At 38.9% G+C, this 23,686-nt stretch overlaps 1 protein-coding gene across 3 annotated transcripts in view; it reads right to left on the bottom strand.

Moving 5' to 3' along the window:
- LOC132153204 (growth factor receptor-bound protein 14-like) overlaps positions 1-23,686 on the bottom strand; it is an 86,241-nt gene that overhangs the window by 28,860 nt on the left and 33,695 nt on the right. The window contains exon 1 of one of the 3 annotated variants that reach the window (XM_059562545.1): positions 4,828-5,206. The exons of the other annotated variants lie outside the window; for them this stretch is intronic. Coding sequence (XP_059418528.1) covers positions 4,828-4,890 — 63 coding nt within the window. The 5' untranslated portion in view covers positions 4,891-5,206. Of the gene's footprint in view, positions 1-4,827; positions 5,207-23,686 lie in introns of those variants that run through there. 3 annotated transcript variants of the gene reach the window in all.

Here is a 23,686-nt window from a genome sequence, read left to right as displayed (position 1 = left end):
TCATCCTAGCAATTGTGACTGTGAGGTGATTCATGTGCCCTTAACTCATAAATATTGTGACACAACTTAAGACAGCACAAGACTCAAGGACGGGAACATAAAGACCGGTTCACCAACCTTGAACTGCTCTTCCACAGCTGCAGCAGAAACACAGTGCTTTACATCTACCTCGTGTTCCTTCCATCCATCAACTATCCATGCCAGTTTATTTCATTATTATCAGTTAATTCACACATATACTAAACTTCTCCATTTCTGGTGGATTTACAGGTAAATATATTTGATTTTCACTATTCTCATGTATTTACATACATGAAATTTTAGATATAAAATCACTTTATATCAAAAACTACAACTACTAAAAAAAGACCACAAACCCAAATGAAATGACTAAAAATGTACTAAACTTAAATAAAAAACTAAATAAAAATGAATTTAAAATATTAATGAATACTATAAGTCTCTCAATTATACTAAAATAACACTGATGTGTATGCAAGGTGTATTGACACCGGTTTGCAGTGACAAAAGTACCAGAAATAATACATTTTCTCTGACAGTTTGCTATTAAGGCAACATAAGTGACAGCGATCTTTGGAAATGCAACAAAGTTGAGCAGAGTTCAAATATACGCAAGTGAGCTGCTTGATGTACATTACTGTACATATCTGCCATATGGACAATGCTATTCCTAAGAATAATGAAGAAATTTTTATTTTCTACAAAGCTGTTTTGCAACGGTTTGTATCGTGAAAAGCACAATACAAATAAATGTGAATTGAATCAAGAGAGTGTTTCAAAGTCAGCATGACAAGATAAAAAATAATTCATCTTTTAAAAATGAAACTGAAAGTCAGAGTATTGTCCATATACTGCCATCCCGACTCCAACCAATCAAACCTCAAGATCCCATCAACATGCTACTGTAACCAATGACAAAATATAAAAAATGTAATATCGAAATGTCTTCAAATAAAGGGTAACCTCGGTCATGGTATGTAAAGTGTGCACGTACATTTGTCTTGTTTAAAGAACAAGGCGAAATGTAAACTTGTTGGAAATGTACTTACTGTACCGTCAGGCCATTCAAGATGTAGCATTACATCACTTGCTCACCAATGGATCCTCTGCAGTGAATGGGTGCCATCAGAATGAGAGTCTTACTACTGATAAAAACAGTACAAAAATCCACACCACTCCAGTCCGTCAATTAACATCTTGTGAAGCCAAAATCTGTTTTTGTAAGAAACAAGTCCAGTAAGACGTTCCTATCTTCAAAATGTTGTGTCTGGCCAAAATACCAGTTCATAATCCATAATAACACTTCTTCCAGTGAAAATTCATCCCATGTTGTCCTCTCACATCAAAATACACCAAAATTACATGTTAAGAACTGTTTTTGTTTGCGAACGGTGCTTGATCTGTACAAATTTACAGATTAATACAAATTTAGTATTTTAGCAGCAAATAATGGTTTGAAGTTTAAAACGTCTTGATGAATTGGTTTCTTACAAACACTGCAGCTTTTCATGTAACAAAACATACATTTATGGACTAGAGTCTTGTGGATTATTGTGATGTTTTTATCAGCTGTTTGGACTCATTTTGATGGCACCCATTCACTACAGACCATCCATTGACGTGACATTCAGCCAAGTATGGTGACCCATACTCAAAATTCATGCTCTGCATTTAACCCATCCAAAGTGCGCGCACACACACGGCGCCCAGGGAGCAGTTGGGGGTTCGATGCCTTGGTCAAGGGCACCTAAGTCGTCGTATTGCCGGCCCGAGATTTGAACCCACAACCCTAGGGTTAGGAGTCAAACTTTCTAAGCACTAGGCCACAACTTCCCATTGAAATAATAAAGTGAAGTGACATACAGCCAAGTATGGTGACCCATACTCAGAATTCTTGCTCTGCATTTAATCCATCCAAAGTGCACACACACAGCAGTGAACACACACCCGGAGCAGTGGGCAGCCCGGGGAGCAGTTGGGGATTTGATGCCTTGCTCAAGGGCACCGAAGTCATGGTATTGCCGGCCCGAGATTAAAACCCACAACCCTAGAGTTAGGAGTCAAACTCTTAAACCACTAGGCCACAGCTTCCCCGACTTTAGGAATCTTTATCTATTCACGAACAGCTTGTAACACTCCAAAGAGAAAGGAAAATTTGAAATTGCATCATAAGACGCCTTTAAACCCTTTAAGGAGGTAAAAATTTTGAGTTAAAATGTAAACCCTTTAATTTTTTGCTAGAAGTGCATTTAAATACAAATCCCTAAGTAACATACTTGGCAAGTATCACGTGAGCTACCAAACTATTCCATTCCACAATCATGCATATGAAGACTTTCAGAGAGCTGCTCACAGCATGTTAATAAACCTCCAGCATTGTGCTTGACCTTTCCTCAGCTCTCGCACAAATGTCATTTTATCATCACAGCTTTTCCAAAAGCACTTCCAGACAAGTTTTTCCACAAGCTGTCAGATTTGCAGTATTTAGGGCAGCACACTACAGTCAGGCCATTGTTTAACTCAAATCAGTGGAGTATTAGCCTGTCTGAATGAGTGCCGATAGTGTGTCTTTTGGCAGTGGAAACAGTGATGACAACATTGACGAGGAGATCAGAATTCCCTGCCAGTGACATTTACAGGTGTTTAGAATGACTTGAACGCAGCTCTATGTTTCACATGCAAAAGAGAAATTATTTGTGTTCATATAAAACAAACTATTTTCTGCAAAAGTGATTTGCTAAAGAATGTTGCCACACTAACACTAAGATAGACAGCATAGCTTTATAAATAAATGCAACGTAATCAAAAACCAAGTCTGAATAGCTGAATGAATTAGCAGGGGCAATACATAACCAGTCTAAAGTTTGGACATACCTGCTTGTTCCTTATAATGACAGTTCTCCACGTTTTATAACAATATTACAATTTTCAAAACTGTGAAGTATCCAGTATGGAAAACTGGGAATTAGGTAGTGACCGAAACATAATACAATGAAAAGGTCTTTCTATCCGAGCTGCTACTTTGTATAGATTCCAGCTTCACACAAGCTGGACATTCTTCAATCAAGTTTATGATCTCAATTTTATTAAATATATATAAAAAAATGTAAACGTTCATTAATTTTTGAAACAATAATATTATTAATTACATTTCTATTATATATATATATATATATATATATATATATACAGGTCCTTCTCAAAAAATTAGCATATTGTGATAAAGTTCATTATTTTCCATAATGTAATGATAAAAATTAAACTTTCATATATTTTAGATTCATTGCACACCAACTGAAATATTTCAGGTCTTTTATTGTTTTAATACTGATGATTTTGGCATACAGCTCATGAAAACCCAAAAATTCCTATATCAAAAAATTAGCATATCATGAAAAGGTTCTCTAAACGAGCTATTAACCTAATCATCTGAATCAACTAATTAACTCTAAACACCTGCAAAAGATTCCTGAGGCTTTTAAAAACTCCCAGCCTGGTTCATTACTCAAAACCGCAATCATGGGTAAGACTGCCGACCTGACTGCTGTCCAGAAGGCCATCATTGACACCCTCAAGCGAGAGGGTAAGACACAGAAAGAAATTTCTGAACGAATAGGCTGTTCCCAGAGTGCTGTATCAAGGCACCTCAGTGGGAAGTCTGTGGGAAGGAAAAAGTGTGGCAAAAAACGCTGCACAACGAGAAGAGTAGACCGGACCCTGAGGAAGATTGTGGAGAAGGACCGATTCCAGACCTTGGGGGACCTGCGGAAGCAGTGGACTGAGTCTGGAGTAGAAACATCCAGAGCCACCGTGCACAGGCGTGTGCAGGAAATGGGCTACAGAGAAGCATCACTGGACTGTTGCTCAGTGGTCCAAAGTACTTTTTTCGGATGAAAGCAAATTTTGCATGTCATTCGGAAATCAAGGTGCCAGAGTCTGGAGGAAGACTGGGGAGAAGGAAATGCCAAAATGCCTGAAGTCCAGTGGTTCACTGTGTTTTATCAAGGGCAGGATCAATGCAGCTAGTTATCAGGAGATTTTGGAGCACTTCATGCTTCCATCTGCTGAAAAGCTTTATGGAGATGAAGATTTCGTTTTTCAGCACGACCTGGCACCTGCTCACAGTGCCAAAACCACTGGTAAATTGTTTACTGACCATGGTATTACTGTGCTCAATTGGCCTCAAAATCATCAGTATTAAAACAATAAAAGACCTGAAATATTTCAGTTGGTGTGCAATGAATCTTAAATATATGAAAGTTTAATTTTTATCATTACATTATGGAAAATAATGAACTTTATCACAATATGCTAATTTTTTGAGAAGGACCTGTATATACACACACACAAATGATGGACATTAATATTATTCCAACTATTAATTGTACATACAAATGATCACTTACACATAATATATAAAAAATAAATATATTCTATAAATACATAAATTATTATATTCTATATCATATTAAAATAAATGTTATTTACTTTTGAACAAAATGAGGAAGAAATACTTTCAAATGTTTACAAACTTTTTTCACTTGAAATGTTCAGCTATTCATATGCAACAGGAAATTATAACTGATGATCAGATGACCAACTGAGATTTTGTTTTGCTTTATTCCCCCTTCACAGCTCCAGAGAGGAGGAAATAAATAAATATATGCTCTATTGGAATTTGCAGTCGCACAACTGAGAAAATAGAGTATGTTAATGTTCAACCTAGTCAAAAATCTCTAAAACCTCTGCCATAACCAATAAATGTAATCTTTTCAGTAAAAAAACATAAATATTAAACATTCATACCCTTTTTGACAGGCAGAGAGGTGTGATAGTAGGCAACGTGACTCTTCTGGCGTGGAAATTCATACTGTTTTCCTCGGCCCGGATCTCTTCTGTACACCTTCAGATCTGCCGTTTCTATGAGTGACGTTTGTTGCTAATAAACAGCTGTAGCCGAGAAGTTATCAAACGTTAATGTCTACTCTTTTAAATCTATGATAAGACTTTGGAGTCTGTCTTCCTTCCAGGGACGACATCCGTGTGAGACTCGGCGTGAGATGCGTCCTCCTCTAGACTCATCCTTCTATGGCCTTGGGAACTCGATCAGTGTTTTTTTTCCCTGCAAAAAAAAGCTCCCTATTCTAATAAAAACTCCTGATAAAATGGCCATTTAAAGAAGTATAGTTAGAACATCAGGGAGGTCAGGGAAAAACTAACATTATCTCACAGCAAACCCTTAGACTTCCCTCGAAAGGTGAATGATGTGACCTGTACTGCAGACTGTCTCCCATTAAAGAGCTGAGGATGGCAAAAATTATTTTTGGCTTTGTGAATATTTAGAGTTATTTAGTCACATTACAACCCTAGTGTTGCAGGGTTAACTGAGGGCCTTCAGGGCAGCACGCTTTTAGAGCGCAGAAATCCCCCGCTGAGAGGACGCATTGATTCACACTCCTAATCAGACGCCAAACACAACTTCTTTCACATGAATATCTTCATCAGGACATGGAAGATGTTTTTCTTCTTTCTGTGAACTAAATGTTAATAAACTGATTTCATGACACAGGTCAAATTCAGATCCAGATCAAAGTACAGCAAACAAACTAGCAACTGGAGCTAATTTGAAAGACTAGTAAGTAAATAAATAAATGAGAATCTAATTAAAACGATTGGCGCTAATCTGAAAGTCTAGTAAACAAACAAACAAATGAGAATTAAATGAAAACAACTGGAGCTAATTTGAAAGACTAGTAAGTAACTAAGCAACTAAGTAAAACAAATAAATCTAATTAAAACTACTTTGGCTAAGACTAATAACTAAATAAATCTGTGTTAGTGAACACTTCTTTGCTGAGATAATCTTTACAGGTGTGACATATCAAGATGCTGATTAGACAGCATTATTATTGCACAGGAGCCTGTAGAAGGTTTGATTTACTTCTTGCCAGAGACCAAGCGAGATTCAAAACTAAATGTTAAAGGTTTTGCTAAAGCTTAAAAGATTGAAGAATATGACAAATTTAAACGTTATATGAAACATGAAGGAGGAAAAAAAAAGAAAGCATCTTGCTCTATCAGTGCAGTGACAAGTGAAACTTGTTAAGTTAGTTTATACATTTGAAAATATATAGTGATAGAGACTCGAACAAGTAAGGTCAGATTTTTTATTTTTTAAACAGTGTAATCTATTGATACTACATTTTATTTATAGTTTATATTACATTATCTGTATACATTAATATTTATTTAAAATAAATGATTTATAATAACTGTTAAACTAAAATTGCTTGTGTGTAATAGATAAATAATAGTAATAACAATATGAATCATAATAATTGTATAAATCATTGTATCAGAAGTGTCACTTTCCTCACATCTGATTGGTCCACCTTCAATTTGAGATCTTTAAACCAGAACATAACCCGCCCCGGAGCAGGTTAGCCATGGAGTGTAAGTTACTATGGCAATGAATGCCGCTAAAAGCCAAGCCACTTACATGGCACCTAAAACCCAGGATTGGTGCAAACTAACCTGAAACTTACCTGGCCAGCCAGCTAATCCAGCTTCATGGTACAGGCCTCAGGTGTGCCTTAGGCTGGCCTCTAGGGCTGGATGATATATCCATAGACAGTAAAAGAAACGGACACAGCGACCGCATTGGAACTCAGTTGAGACAAGTGAAGCCCATTTTTAGCATTTTTTAGCACTTCCGTTTCTGACGCGCAGACTCAAACTAAACTTGATGACGTCAGCAACCTGTCTGACAGATGTAAATCTTCTAGTAGCTGTGCGTGCAAACTGCCATCGTTAATCTTGCAGAGACGGCGAGCTTGAGCGGGGAGTTCTTTGGCGTGAGTGAGCAGGAATAAGTATTCTGATTAATTATTTTGTATAGTATTCTAAAATGTAACGCCAGTACGCAATATTAAGTTAATTGCCTGCGAGCTTCTCCTCCTGTCTGTACGGTAATGCGACAGAGAGTCGAGTGGTTATGGCGCAATCGTTAGCCTATTTTTACAAAAACTGTTTCTACGGGGCCATAATGTAACATAGAAGGTAATGGAGCCCTTTATACATTGTCGTGTATCTTTAGAAATAAATAATGGACAAACGGAGTCTTTAAACGCCTCAGATGTAAAATTATTCGCTGTCAAAGTGACGCCAAAATGAATGAGAGTCAATGGGAATTCTAACGCAAGTGAAGTTCTGCTACAAGATGGCGGCACGCGGCCGACTTCAACTTCCGGTCGACTTCCTTGCCGCCTGGATATATCAAACAATATGATCATGTGCGTCTCGTCAGTAAAGCTGGTTCTGTGATTAGCGGTAAACCCCCATCACCTGCTTTCAAATGGTTTCCAAATGGAGCATCAATTAATACACAGAGCCGTAGTTCACTGACAAGCTACGCTATATCGAGTTCATTATTGAAGCTGAATCTCACCTTTTCTTTCTACCTGAAGGAATGAAAGGTTAAAATAATGTTTTACATATAGGAGTATTATATAAAGTTATATAAAAAAAATATTAAAAAATTATGTGGATGAATTTGATGTTTAAGTAATAATAAGGAAGTTTCACTGGAATTAAAAAAAGAACAAGAAAAAAAAAGATATCCGTCTCTTGCTTTAATCCATTTTCATTTAGCTGACAGCTTCGAGAGGCTCATGATCAGTCAGCTTTATTACAACACACAAGCTAAAGGTGAGCCAAAGGTCATCAGGGAATATTAGTGCAGATAATCGCAAACGCTTGAGAAATCACATCAACTTTCCAGGGTGGGAAAGCCTGATGTAATTCATGTGTTGATAGCAAGGCCTGTCATGCACTTTCCAGCCTCATATGACGTTCTGCACTGCACCTTCTGTCTGAAATCTGATCTGTGTAAAACTTTGAGATTTCTGTAGGCGGAAAGGATCTCATTGTGAAGGAAGCGGATTGCTGACAAGAACACAAAACTCACTGTTGGAGAAGGAAAGAGGGAGGTGTTACACAGGAGTCTCAGATAACATGAGCATGCAAGACTAAAAAAAACACTGGAAACCTGGAGCGTTTATAAGGCCTGTGCTGTATGAATTAGGAGTGCACTGATATTAACAGTCTGGCTGAAACCGATAAGCAGTAAATACATTTATTTATGATCATTAATATGGCCAATATTATAATCTACACTATTTTGCAAAAATAGGAAATTAAAACACACTAACATTAATTATTTTTATGCTTAAAAATAGGACAAGGGAATATTGTTGCACTCAGAAGAAGGCTGGTTGTAAGTCCAGGTGCGTGAAAACCAGTAAAATGTAGAAGAGACTGTTGATGGTTCGCACTCTGAAAAAGACTTTGTCTAGTTTTTCAGAGTGCGAACCATCAACAGTCTCATGCTTAAAAATAGCCCATCTGCCAAACTACCCACTTAAAGGGATAGTTCACCCAACCGGTTCTTGACTCGAGAACGAGTCAATCTTTCGTTTATTATCTGGCTCGGCTCGGTGTTCATCTACAGTTCTCTCTTCACGGCAGTTCAGTCAGTGTACTGTTTGAGTAAATGAATTACTCCGGGATATTGGTTTGTTTGAACTCAGAGGGAGTGTCAGCCTCATTAAAAAAGTGAATAACTTAAGTAATTTGGGGATTAATGCTTATTGGAGACGTGAACCGTTTCAAGCGATTCAGTTCGATTTGGTGAACTGGTTCAAGAAGAACCGTTAAATCGAATGATTCATTCGCGAACCGGTTATCACAAACTGCACTTTTTGAACTCTCTCACAACAGACCTGGAAGAGAAGACAATGCTGAATAAAGCTGTCATTTTTGTTATTTTTGGACCAAAATGTATTTTCAATGCTTCAAAAAATTCGAACTGACCCTCTGATGTCACATGGACTACTTTGATGATGTTTTTCTTACCTTTCTGGACATAGACAGTATACCGTACACACAGTTTCAATAGAGGGACTGAGAGTTCTCGGACTAAATCTAAAATATCTTAAACTGTGTTCCGAAGATAAAAGGAGGTCTGACGGGTTTGGAACGACATGAGGGTGAGTCATTAATGACATAATTTTCATTTTTGGGTAAACAAACCATTTAAAATCCATCACAAGCACCACTTTAATTCCTGTTAGCCACAAATACAATTAAAGTAAATATTTATAAAATAAAATAAAATATGAGCACAAATACCACAAATGTGGACCATATTTCTTTAAAATAAATAATAAAATACAATAAAAATATTTAAGGGAGAACAAAATGCCTCTCCTATCTTTTGTTTGTGACAAATATCCAGTCACACTCTGCAGTAGTGTAGTTGTGTGACATGCCCTCATGTTCAAATACCATGCACAAAATTACAAAGAAAAACAAGCACAATAACCCAGATTACTGAATATAATGAATATTTTCGTTTTACAAAAAAGCTCATCCTAACAGCAAACAAGTCATCAAAGAATTCACTGCTTCAGCACGTCTTATCTTATATAGGGATGCAAAATAACATGATTTTTTACTAAAACACAGAAAATAATAATAATTAAAGAAACAAATCAACAGAATAATTATCAATATAATCATCAGTGGTAGCCCTACTGTACACAAAACCATTGAACTTCACACTTCTGCTTCCATCCCCCATAGACACACACACACACACACACACACCATACCCAAATAAACACGTTCACACAACATTCCCTCCAAGTGCGCGCACACACACACACACACACACACACATACACTCAGTTTTCTCATCCTGCGCTCACTTATCAAGCACAACCTGCAGTCAGACTCTGTCCACACAAGCTCCACATGCTGTTAAGATCAGAGCAGAATCCCATCGTCCTCTCGTCCAAACTGACCTGAGAGAGCGAGAGGCTTGCTGTCTTTATCAGCAGTGGGCAATGGTAGCACAGACAAGCAGGCGCTACAACTTATCACAGAAATGGAGAAAAAAAGTAATAATAATAATTGAAATGACTGAAGCAACTGATAACAGAGTCTCTTCGATTCTCAAAACACTGACCAACTCAGACACAGTGGCCTTGACCGTCCCTGAGAGCCAAACAACAGAGCAGTGTGCTGTAGCTGCTGATACATACATCTACGTATATATATATATATATATATATATATATATATATATATATATATATATATATATATATATATATATATATATATATATATATATTTGCTAAAATCATTTAAGTTATTTTTTTCTCATTAATGTACACACAGCACCCCATATTGACAAAAAAACACATTTTTGCAGATTTATTAAAAAAGAAAAACTAAAATATAAAATAATCCTAAGTATTCAGACCCTTTGCTGTGACACTCATATATTTAACTCAGGCGCTGTCCATTTCTTCTGATCATCCTTGAGATGGCTCTACACCTCCATTTGAGTCCAGCTGTGTTTGATTATACTGACTGGACTTGATTTGGAAAGTCACACACCTGTCTATATAAGACCTTACAGCTCACAGTGCATGTCAGAGCAAATGAGATTCATGAGGTCAAAGGAACTGTCTGAAGAGCTCAGAGAGAGAGTTGTGGCAAGGCACAGATCTGGCCAAGTTAACAAAAACATTAGGGGTGCACCGAAATTTCGGCCGCCGAAAATTTTCGGCCGAAATGGCATTATCGGTTTCGGGCCGAAATAAAAAAAACAGCCGAAAACGTAAACCGAAAATGAATGTCACCCGCCCCTCCCATCCGTGAGCAAGCGCTTAGGTTTCACTCACGGTCGAGCTGTTATCACGCGTCTGCCTATCAAAGATTAAGCATCAAAAAAGGCTTGTCACAAAAGCTGCACAATCGATCGGACCAACCAACACAAGTTTCGAAAAAACGAAAACAGGGAATCGATTTTAACGGCCTTCTCTCGGAGCGCGTCCAGCTCGTCACTATACGCTCGCAGCGAACGCGCGTCACACAGCAACTGCAGGTTCTGACACACACACACACACACACACACACACACAGACAGAGCCTATTAGTGCATAATATCAATGTAGCCTTCAGTAATGTTTTTCATTGATGTTATGGCAGTCCACATTGCTGACTTGTGCGCGTCTCAATCGCCCTCTTTACGTTCGCCCTAATGCCTGTTTAGTTGTCGGTGGATTTGCCTATATTTGGCATTGAAAAACGGATCAACGCCAAATATAGGCAATTTACTAACGATTCAATGAACACTTTGCCTATGTCTCAAAAATCGAACAGGATTTTTTTTTTTCACAAAAGTGACAGCCCTATACGAGAGGACACCAAAGTTGCAATATGTAACATTTGTTCTGCAAAAATCTCTTTTTTTTTTTAAAAAAAAACTTTAATTTTTAAAAAACTATTTTATTTGATGGAACATAAAACTTGAAGAATAATTATTATTTATATTTATTGTAAAAAATATTTTATGTTTTGTTATTTAACTGTTAATAAAAGTTTGATTATTATATTCTGATTTTTCAATTCAGATCCATTAAATCCAAGCAATATATATACACGTTTTTAAAAGAAGCCATTTTCGGCTTCAGTTTCGGTTTTCGGCCAAGTTCATCCTAAATTTTCGGTTTCGGTTTCGGCGCAGAATTTTCATTTCGGTGCATCACTAAAAAACATGCACTTGTTGCTGCACTTCTGCTGCACTTAAGGGTCCTAAGAGCACAGTGGCCTCCATAATCCTTAAATGGAAGACGTTTGGGACGACCAGAACCCTTCCTAGAGTTGGCCGTCCGGCCAAACTGAGCTATCGGGAGAGAAGTGCCTTGGTGAGAGAGGTAAAGAAGAACCTAAAGATCACTGTGGCTGAGCTCCAGAGATGCATTCGGGAGGAGGGAGAAAGTTGTAGAAAGTAAACCATCTTTATGGCTTTATGGCAGAGTGGCCCGACAGAAGCCTCTCCTCAGTGCAAGACACATGAAAGCCTCCATGGAGTTTGCTAAAAAACACATGAAGGATTCTCTGGTGTGATGAGACCAAGATACAACTTTTTGGCCTTAATTCGAAGCGGTATGTGTGGAGAAAACCAGGCACTGCTCATCACCTGTCAAATAGAGTCCCAACAGTGAAGCATGGTGGTGGCAGCATCATGCTGTGGGGGTGTTTTTCAGCTGCAGGGACAGGACGACTGGTTGCAATCAAGGGAAAGATGACTGCGGCCAAGTACAGGGATATCCTGGATGAAAACCTTCTCCAGAGTACTCAGGACCTCAGACTGGGCCGAAGGTTCACCTTCCAACAAGACAATGACCTTAAGCACACAGCTAAAATAAAGAAGGAGTGGCTTCACAACAACTCCGTGACTGTTCTTGAATGGCCCAGCCAGAGCCCTGACTTAAACCCAATCGAGCATCTCTGGAGAGACCTGAAAATGGCTGTCCACCAACGTTAACCATCCAACCTGGTAAACGTTGGTTTGGATCCCCAAATCCAGGAGTGAAAAACGTGTTGCATCTTTCCCAAAACAAATCATGGCTGTATTAGATCAAAAGGGTGCTTCTACTAAATACTGAGCAAAGGGTCTGAATACTTAGGACCATGTGATATTTCAGTTTTTCATTTTTTGGCAAAAAAATAAATAAAAATAACGAATGATTTTAGCAAATGGCTGCAATATAACAGAGTGAACAATTTAAGGGGGTCTGAATACTTTCTGTACCCACTGTGTATATATAAATACATACACGCATGCATACACTTGCACAAACACACACAGATATATACGTATACATTATTTTGAAATATACGTCTTTACTATAATTTTTTTTATCAATTTAACATCCTTGCTGTATAAAAGTATTAATTTCTTTAAAAAAAACCATACTAACCTTAAACGTTTGAACAGAATATTTCTATTTTGAATAAAAAAAGTTTTTTTTTTTTTTTACTTTTTATTCATTAAAGAATCCTGAAAAAAGCATCACTTTCCAAATAAATAAATAAATAAATATATATATATATATTAATCAGCACAACTGTTTTCATAATTGATAATAAATCTGCATATTAGAATGATTTCTGAAGATCATGTGACACTGAAGACTAGAGTAATGATTCTGAAAATTCAGCTTTGATCACAGAAATAGACTACATTTTACTTATTAAAACAGAATTTGTTTTATTTTAAATTGCAAAAATAATTACTGATCACAAACTTTTAAACGGAAGTGTATAATATAACTTAAAAAAATCTAATCTAACATTTCAGTCACTGCTGAAAACTATCTCACCATTGTTAAGTGAAGGTCCTGGAGCTTCAATTTCAAGGTTTTCTGACATAATTAAGTATAATATTACAATATAATATAAAAATACAACATTAATATTACAATACACTAGTTCCAAGCCATTATTAATTTCTTTCTATTTGACCTGGAAAAGGAACAACAACAACAAAGAAAACGGAAAAATATGTTAAAGCTGCCTTGAAAACACAGTAGTAAGGAGGTAAAATGCTGAGAGCCAAATGTGGGGCAGATTCCAGCTGAGATTCTGAAGGCCCTGTTCTGGATGGGAGTTTTGGGATCATGTATCATGGCTCCAGACATGTGTAGAACAGACCGGCGAGCCGGAGCGGGACACAGATAGCCCCTCTGCAGCAGACATACTCTATGAGTCATGAGCCTAAAGCCAACAGCAGCACGTCTGCAGGCCATGTGTCTGTCTGCAGACAATCCAAAGACTCCTTAGACATGTCTTTTTCTCTCTTTTCTGTGATCTTGTTTCCCTCCCTCCGTTCTTAAAGATGGCTAGAGTTGCTGTGGGGTTCCATTTAAAGTGAAAACCATTGATTGTGGTACACAAAGCTTATTTAGTTGCTCCTTGCATCCGTTGAGCTCTAAATAGTTACATTTTTATAAATAAAATAAAATCTAACTCTAAACTCAAACAAAACAAAGTTCTAGGTAAATGGTTCATAAAATCATTCTTTAAAATGCTTTTATGGATGTTTTACACATATATTTACACAGTCAGTCATGAATGAGTCTTACTCTGTGCAATTAAACAAGTGTTTTCTCACTGCGTGCATTGTTTTCTTCGCGCTGCAGCAAAATGTCTCATTTACATGTGAACGTTCCTCTCCTAGATGTGCGACGTGAGAAAAGGGGAAGTACAGTGAGCTGGAACAGGCCTGGCCAGGAAGACACATCACTGTCTGTTTGTGTTTAAAGCGCATGAAAGGAGAGCTGGGAATTCGCAAATCTTGGTAAGATAAATTTAGCCAGCTTAGCAAACACAGCAAGGCCAAACAGTGGTGAGGAGAACGAGGGAGCGATAGCATTTATGGCTTATAATACCTTGTCCATTGCCTTGAAATACAGCAGCATGTTCCAAGTCAGTGTCGGGGGAACGAGTAACCCACCGGTCCTTGAACTGTAATGGGTAGTGTTGAGTTGTGCTGAATGAAGCTGTAATTTGCTCAGCTGTGGTCAAGCTTACATAATCACTATACGATGCCCGCTGAAGTGCCTTCTTAACTATTATAGTGATAAGAGAGATGAGTGACGAGACACTGAGATAAGACTTCTGATGGACAAATTGTTTGTGGTCTATAATGCATGTGCAATTATTTATTTGACAATCTCATAAATATATGCAACATTTCAGCATTATTTACTCTCCTTCATGTCGTTCCAAAAGCAGTATTGCTTTCTGTCAAGCGTGAAACACAAAACATTGTGTTAGTCTTGTCATAGTTAACTAAAACTAAGACCATAAAAATGTTGTTACTTAAAATAAACCTTAACTGAAATAAAATAAATATTTAAAAAAAAATTTTATTACAGTTAGTTGCCAAAGCAACATTTCTCATTATTTATTTTTTTACATTATTTTTCATAAAAATAGATTATTTGCCATTATTTAAAAGTAAGGAGACACGATGTCAAATGTGTAACCGATTCATTCTTTTGAGTCGATTCTTCTCAGTGAACAGGTTCATAATTTGCACTGAATATTTCATTTGCAGATTTGATTGCAACGATCTGGTGAGAGTGAATCTCCTGTTAACAACTCACTGAGTCAAAGATCTGGTGGGAGCGAATCTCCAGTTCATTGACGTGATGTTGTCCAACTCAAAAAGAGCCAAAGACTGGGAGTAATGTGATTTTTCAGAGCTCCAATGCTTTCATTTAGTGTTTTAAAGAGACAAGAAAGCAATATATGGGTTGAAACAACATAAGAAATGTAATGCTGAATAGAAAAGTAAACTTAAAGGACTCTCTTGCTTTAAGTATATGCTTTTGTATTCACATGGTTTTTTCAATAAGTTCTCAGTGTTGTGTGACGCGGAAAACCATCATGCAGTGGAAGACCTGTTAAATCACTCTCATTCATTGTGGGGTATAAAACAGTTTTACTGTATATGGATCTAGTCAAGTGTGGAAACGGATCAGGGCTGGTGTCTGGAAGAGGTTAGAGCGGCTGACGGACCCAGAGGACTCTGAAACAGCACTTATATCTCTGTGGGCCTTTGTCATGTAAATGTACCATGACACTACAAGCACAGAAGTGCTTTCTCACGACTAAAATAGCTTTTAAAGACCACGTAAAACAAAGCGTGGCAACAGCCAGGGCCTCTGGGCTCAGCTGGTAATATAAAAATCATGTGACAGGCACCGTTTTACATCAGCATGATTAGTTTGTGGTGAGACGCTTTTCTTGCAGAGTGGCAACAAACCGTGTGTTTTGAAGTGAAGGTCTCATGGGTTTGATATCGGTAAAATGCTGCCCTCTTCATGCCAGTGACAGACACACACACCGACTGGCATGTCTTCGCTTCATGAAAATGATATTGCATTTCCAAATCTAAGGTGGTAATTTCATTGACATTGCCATAGTTTGGCATGTTGTCTGAAAGATCCTCAGTTACAGTTTTGACAAGCAAAAAAAAAAAAAAAAAAAAAAGAATGCCTATTATGATAATGGCAAGATGCTCAAGAGAGAATTTCTATCAACTTTTCTTTTTTTTTTATGTAAACAGTTTAACAATAAAATACAAAAAAGAAAAAAACAACAATTATTTAAATAATTTAAATAATTTGTAACATATATATATATATATATATATACATATATATATATATATATATATTTTTTTTTTTTTTCAAAATAAATATTATCAAACACATTTGTGATTTATTTTCCTATGGGCAGAGCCATTTGAAGGGTCTTTCATGAAAATCAGGAGTTGAATTTACACAACTGCAAAAAAAAAAAAAAAAAAAAAAGAAGAACTTCTAAAGTATTAATAATAAAAATATGTTTTACTGTCACAGACATATTTTGACAATGCCATGCAAGATTGCCATAAACATTCCGAAGGATGACATCAGATTGTTGAATCAGAGTTCTGAGAATTGATTCAAATAATAATTTTAAATAATTCCAAATAATCATGACATCGCACACATGACCGACGGTTCACAAGCAACAAAGGAAGATCTCTCACAATTACCTTCAGTGTCTCTAAATCTAAAAACCAATACTCCAACACAGACAAGAGGGAGCCATTAGCGTTGTGGGGTGAAGGGGCAGCTGGGACAATGATGCAACACTTTACTCCAGCTCACCACATCTATTCATCTGAGCTGGGGGCAGGGCAGGGTGATGATGTCATTGCTTTCTGGATGCTGACCGTGTGACTCCGATGTGCTGTCAGACAAACAGCTGTGTGCACAAGCATTCTCCTTTTGTCCCGCTTGGGGCAACGTCTCAGAAAGACCTGCCAATCAAAGACCTGCGCAGGAATTGACCTTTTGCTAAACCCCGCCCCTTCGATTACTACTGCAAAGGCAAGCTTTACAGACATTGTATAGGAATGAATTCAGTAAAATATGCTTATTAAGGGAATGGTATTATTCTTTTCACATTGCAAAACATTTAATCTGCCAATTTTCTTTAAAGTTTATTTTAACTGTTGAATTTCACAGTAACATACATATACAACATAACTATATAATTACATAATATATATAATTTTTTTAGAACAATTTATTGAACCTATGAAGTTCGATATTTAATGTTTTTATAGCTCATTTAATATGATATAGTGAAAATACGGAAGAAAAATTTTTTATTCAGAGGCCAATTTTTTTTGGTGCAGATGCTGATATTTATATGGACAAAAAGTAAAATTAAATTTTGATCTTGCAATTTAAATTACGTCTTTATAACTGCAAAGCAGAATAATAACCTAAAATGCAATATATATATACAACCCGAATTCCGGAAAAGTTGGGACATTTTTTAATTTTAATAAAATGAAAACTAAAAGACTTTCAAATCACATGAGCCAATATTTTATTCACAATAGAACATAGATAACATAGCAAATGTTTAAACTGAGAAAGTTTACAATTTTATGCACAAAATGAGCTCATTTCAATTTTGATTTCTGCTACAGGTCTCAAAATAGTTGGGACGGGGCATGTTTACCATGGTGTAGCATCTCCTTTTCTTTTCAAAACAGTTTGAAGACGTCTGGGCATTGAGGCTATGAGTCGCTGGAGTTTTGCTGTTGGAATTTGGTCCCATTCTTGCCTTATATAGATTTCCAGCTGCTGAAGAGTTCGTGGTCGTCTTTGACGTATTTTTCATTTAATGATGCGCCAAATGTTCTCTATAGGTGAAAGATCTGGACTGCAGGCAGGCCAGGTTAGCACCCGGACTCTTCTACGACGAAGCCATGCTGTTGTTATAGCTGCAGTATGTGGTTTTGCATTGTCCTGCTGAAATAAACAAGGCCTTCCCTGAAATAGACGTTGTTTGGAGGGAAGCATATGTTGCTCTAAAACCTTTATATACCTTTCAGCATTCACAGAGCCTTCCAAAACATGCAAGCTGCCCATACCGTATGCACTTATGCACCCCCATACCATCAGAGATGCTGGCTTTTGAACTGAACGCTGATAACATGCTGGAAGGTCTCCCTCCTCTTTAGCCCGGAGGACACGGCGTCCGTGATTTCCAACAAGAATGTCAAATTTGGACTCGTCTGACCATAAAACACTATTCCACTTTGAAATAGTCCATTTTAAATGAGCCTTGGCCCACAGGACACGACGGCGCTTCTGGACCATGTTCACATATGGCTTCCTTTTTGCATGATAGAGCTTTAGTTGGCATCTGCTGATGGCACGGCGGATTGTGTTTACCGACAGTGGTTTCTGAAAGTATTCCTGGGCCCATTTAGTAATGTCATTGACACAATCATGCCGATGAGTGATGCAGTGTCGTCTGAGAGCCCGAAGACCACGGACATCCAATAAAGGTCTCCGGCCTTGTCCCTTACGCACAGAGATTTCTCCAGTTTCTCTGAATCTTTTGATGATGTTATGCACTGTAGATAATGAGATTTGCAAAGCCTTTGCAATTTGACGTGGAGGAACATTGTTTTTAAAGTTTTCCACAATTTTTTTACGCAGTCTTTCACAGATTGGAGAGCCTCTGCCCATCTTTACTTCTGAGAGAGTCTGCTTCTCTAAGACAAAGCTTTTATAGCTAATCATGTTACAGACCTGATATCAATTAACTTAATTAATCACTAGATGTTCTCCCAGCTGAATCTTTTCAAAACTGCTTGCTTTTTTAGCCATTTGTTGCCCCCGTGCCAACTTTTTTGAGACCTGTAGCAGGCATTAAATTTTAAATGAGCTAATTAAGTGGATAAAAGTGTAAAATTTCTCAGTTTAAACATTTGCTACGTTATCTATGTTCTATTGTGAATAAAATATTGGCTCATGTGATTTGAAATTCCTTTAGTTTTCATTTTATTAAAATTTAAAAAACGTCCCAACTTTTCCGGAATTCGGGTTGTGTGTATATATATATATATATATATATGAGGAAACAAATTTGTATAATGACATGGATGACACAGGTATTACAATATGTAGGTGGTTTATGAGGACAAAACCTGTGTCCACATAATTCAAAAGGCTTAAAATTTTTGGGAAACTCTAAAAATGCACAAAGTTTCCTGAGAGGGGTATGTTTAGGTGTAGGGTTGGTGTAGGGCAATAGAAAATACAGTTTGTACAGTATAAAAACCATTACGCCTATGGAGAGTCCCTGTAAACCAATACCAACATGTACATATGTGTGTGTGTGTGTGTGTGTTTTCCATAACAGACTTACATTTTTTAAAAGTAATAAAAGAACATAAGGCATCAGTTGTGCTAAGTTATGGTCAGCAGTAACATTTTAAAGGCAGGGCTTAGTGAAGGGTCAGTTACACCAACAAGAGCTCAGGAGGTCACTAAAGAGGCGTTTCACTGTCACAGCTGAACCTTAAGTATCCCTGCTCCCCTAAATCATCCAAAACAAAAGCAAATCCCCCATTATCCCATCAATTTACTCAAACAATGACAGGCTAGGCATTTGAGAATTACAATCAGCCACTAAATCGGTCAAGTGCAGCCTGAGGCGTGTATATAAAAGAATCAGGCAACAAGACCTGGACTGTATCTTGAGAGGACACTTCACTCCCCAAAAAGAGCAGACAGGCCTAGTCAAACTCTTTAGACATCACATTAAGAACAAAACACATCCCGATAATCTGCAATATCTGTGAATCGCACAATTACGAAAACAGTGTTAAAAAAACTGAAATAAAACAATAATAAATAAACAAATAGATAAAAATATAGATTTGTATATATTTATTATTTAATTTGATATGAAATATTAATGAATAATAAATAATAAATAATAAAAATAATACTTTTATATTATAATACAAATTTGAAATTATTTATATATATATATATATATATATATATATATATATATATATATATATATATATATACAGGTGCTTTTCAATAAATTATAATGTCGAGGAAAAGTTCATTTATTTCAGTAATTCAACTCAAATTGTGAAACTCGTGTATTAAATAAATTCAATGCACACAGACTGAAGTAATTTAAGTCTTTGGTACTTTTAATAGTGATGATTAATAGTGATGATAGCTCACATTTAACAAAAACCCAACTTTAATTACTGCCTCAATTCGGCGTGCATGGAGGTGGTCAGTTTGTGGCACTGCTGAGGTGGTTTGGAAGCCCAGGTTTCTTTGACAGTGGCCTTCAGCTCATCTGCATTGTTTGGTCTCTTGTTTCTCATTTTCCTCTTCAAAATAGCCCATAGATTCTCTCTGGGGTTCAGGTCTGGTGAGTTTGCTGGCCAGTCAAGCACACCAACACCATGGTCATTTAACCAACTTTTGATGCTTTTGGCAGTGTGGGCAGGTGCCAAATCCTGCTGGGAAATGAAATCAGTATCTTCAAAAAGCTGGGCAGCAGAAGGAAGCATGAAGTGCTCCAAAATTTCTTGGTAAACAGGTACAGTGACTTTGGTTTTCAAAAAACACAATGGACCAACACCAGCAGATGGCATTGCACCCCAAATCATCACAGACTGTGGAAACTTAACACTGGACTTCAAGCAGCTTGGGCTATGAGCTTCTCCACCCTTCCTCCAGACTCTAGGACCTTGGTTTCCAAATTAAATACAAAACTTGCTCTCATCTGAAAAAAGGACTTTCGTTCCACTCAACTGTTAACATGCATGGATACAGCACTCTGTAAACAGCCAGCTTATTGCTTAATTTTTGTGACTTACACTCCTTGTGAAGGGTGTCAATGATTATCAGAGACCATTTTGAAGGCTCAGGAAACCTCTGCAGGTGTTTTGAGTTGATTAGCTGATTGGCATCTCATCGTATTCTAAGTGGTTGAAATAGTGAATTGGTGGGTTTTTGTTAAATGTGAGCCAAAATCATTACAATTAAAAGAACGTCTCTAGGTTATGTATGTAACCCTGGTTCCTCGAGGGAACGAGACGGCGGGGGACGACCAGAGGACTCATAGGTGGCGTTGATAGCCTCGACTATCCAACGACTAATAGTCTGCTTAGAAGCAGGAGAACCCATCTTGGGGGGACCATAGCATACAAGCAATTGGTCAGTTTTTCTCCACAGGGCAGCTCTGTGGACGTATGCGTCCAGCGCTCAAACTGGACACATACAATTTAGCTTCGCTTGGTGGGGCTCCCGAAAGGGAGGAGGACAGAAGGCCTGCAGCACTACAGGTCGTGGTGTAACAGTGGGAACCTTAGGAACATATCCCGCTCGAGGGTATATGAACGCTTTGGTCATGCCAGGTGCAAACTCAAGATAAGTGGGGGCAACAGAGAGGGCCTGAAGATCTCCTACTCTCCGCAGAGAGGTGATAGCCAACAGAAAGGAGGTTTTAAGTGTAAGTTGTCTGTCTGAAATATCTTGAATGGGTTCAAACGGGGGTTTGCACATTGCCTCTAACACCACAACCAAGTCCCACGGGGGAATACGGGACCGTACTGGAGGTCTCAGCCTCAGCGCACCGCGGAGGAAACGTGTAACTGAGGGGTGTCTTCCCAAAGACTAGCCATCGAGAAAGGCGTGGTAGGCCACAATGGCCGCCACGTAAACCTTCAGCGTGGAGTGGGTCAACCCTGCAGAGAGCCTGGCCTGTAGGAACTCTAGAACTGTACCAACTGGGCAGTTTGCTGGGTCTAGCTGGTGGTCTCTGCACCATGAGGTGAAGAGTTTCCACCTCAGGGAGTACAGTTTCCTCGTTGAGGGAGCTCTGGATTGGAGAAGGGTCTCAAAAACCTCGGTTGAGAGACCAGCTGCTAATAGTTGTGCCACCTCAGGGGCCACACCCACAGCTTCCACAACTCTGGGCGAGGGTGAATTATCTTCCCCTGCGCTTGTGAGAGTAGGTCTGTCCTGATCGGTATCTCCCATGGAGAGCCATCAAGGAGCGAGACCAGGTCTGCGAACCATACTCGGCCCAGCCAGAATGGGGCTACTAATAACAGACGGACCCCATCCCGGCGTACTCTCGCCAGAACTCCTGGGAGCAGAGCAATAGGGGGAAAGGCGTACAGACGAAGCCTCGGTCAGGTCTGTACCATAGCGTCCAGTCCCAGAGGAGCTGGATGAACTAAAGAGAACCAAAGGGGACATTGTGATGTCTCTTGAGTCGCAAAAAGGTCTACTTGAGCCCTGCCAAACACTCTCCATATCTGCTTCACCACCTCTGGGTGAAGCCTCCATTCCCCGGGCCTCGGCCCCTGCCTCGACAGTATGTCTGCTCCCATATTTAGTTTCCCAGGAATATATACTGCTCTTAATGAGAGGAGTTTGCTCTGGGACCACACCAGGATCTGGTGCGCCAGCTTGTACAAAGGGCGCGAACGCAGACCTCCCTGGTGGTTGATGTAAGAGACCACCGATGTGTTGTCGGTGCGCACCAACACATGGTGACCCCCTAGGTCTGGGAGGAATTGCTTCAGTGCACGATAAACTGCTCGCATTTCTAGACAATTGATATGCCATGTTAGATTGCGACCGCTCCACAGACCACGGGCAGGGTAGCCACTCATGACTGCACCCCAGCCGGAGAGAGATGCGTCCGTCGTTAGTATTACACGGCGACAAGGAGCTCCCAGCACCGGGCCCTGATTGAAGAACCAAGGTTTCTTCCACATGTCTAAGGCACGGAGGCAGTGCCGCGTGATCTTGATAGTACGAAGTAGATTGCCCCTTGGGGAAAATCCCTTGGTCTTGAGCCACCACTGTAGGGGTTTCATGTACAGCAGGCCAAGAGGTATCACGTTGGACGCAGCTGCCATCAGACCCAACAATCTCTGAAATTGTTTGACAGTAAGTGACTGGCCTTCTCTGACTTACTCTCGACTGAGATGAGGATCGACTCGATACGAGCAGGGGACAATCGTGCCTGCATCGCGGTCGAATCCCATACTACGCCTAGATAGGTGGTTCTCTGAACCGGAGAAAGTACACTCTTCTTGGCATTCAGTCTCAAACACAGCTCCCCCATATGTGCGAGAACAACATCTCGATGCCGAGCCGCAACCTGCTCTGACTGAGCTAAAATCAACCAATCGTCGATATAGTTGAGAATGCGGATGCCCTGCATGCGCAGGGGGACCATAGCCGCGTCTACACATTTTGTGAACGTGCAAGGCCGAAGGGAAGTACTCGATATTGGTAAGCTTCGCCCCCGAAAGCAAACCTCAGAAACTTCCTGTGTTGTGGAAGGATGAATATGTGGAAGTATGCATCATTTTAGATCTATTGTGACAAACCAGCCCTCGGACCTGATCTGAGCTACAACATGCTTGATTGTGAGCATTTTGAACTTCAATCTCATAACTGAACGATTTAAGACCCTCAAGTCTATAATCGGACGCAACCCCCCATCCTTCTTTGGAACTATGAAATACCGGCTGTAAAATCCGGACTCCCTGTCTTGAGGAGGGACCACCTCGATGGCCTCCTTCTCTAATAGGGTTTTCACTTCCGGTTCCATAACCAGACCCTGCCTGGGGCCGACTATCGTCGGGATGACCCTGTTGAATATTGGCGGCGCAGAGCCGAACTGAATACGGTAGCCTTTTTCTACTGTGTGCAGGACCCATTGAGATACATTTGGCAGTTGTTTCCACGCTGCTAAATAATCTACTAAGGGAATCAGTCTCTCGAGGTGTAAGAGGCCCCCGAACCTATAACGTGATTTGGAATCGCCATCAGTATGCTTGGATTTCGCCTTGCTCTTCGGCATGACTTGGAGCTCTAACTGGACAGCC

The sequence above is a fragment of the Carassius carassius genome, chromosome 11, assembly GCF_963082965.1.
Source record: "Carassius carassius chromosome 11, fCarCar2.1, whole genome shotgun sequence".
Classification (NCBI taxonomy): domain Eukaryota; kingdom Metazoa; phylum Chordata; class Actinopteri; order Cypriniformes; family Cyprinidae; genus Carassius; species Carassius carassius.
This window is presented reverse-complemented; position numbering and strand designations above follow the sequence as displayed.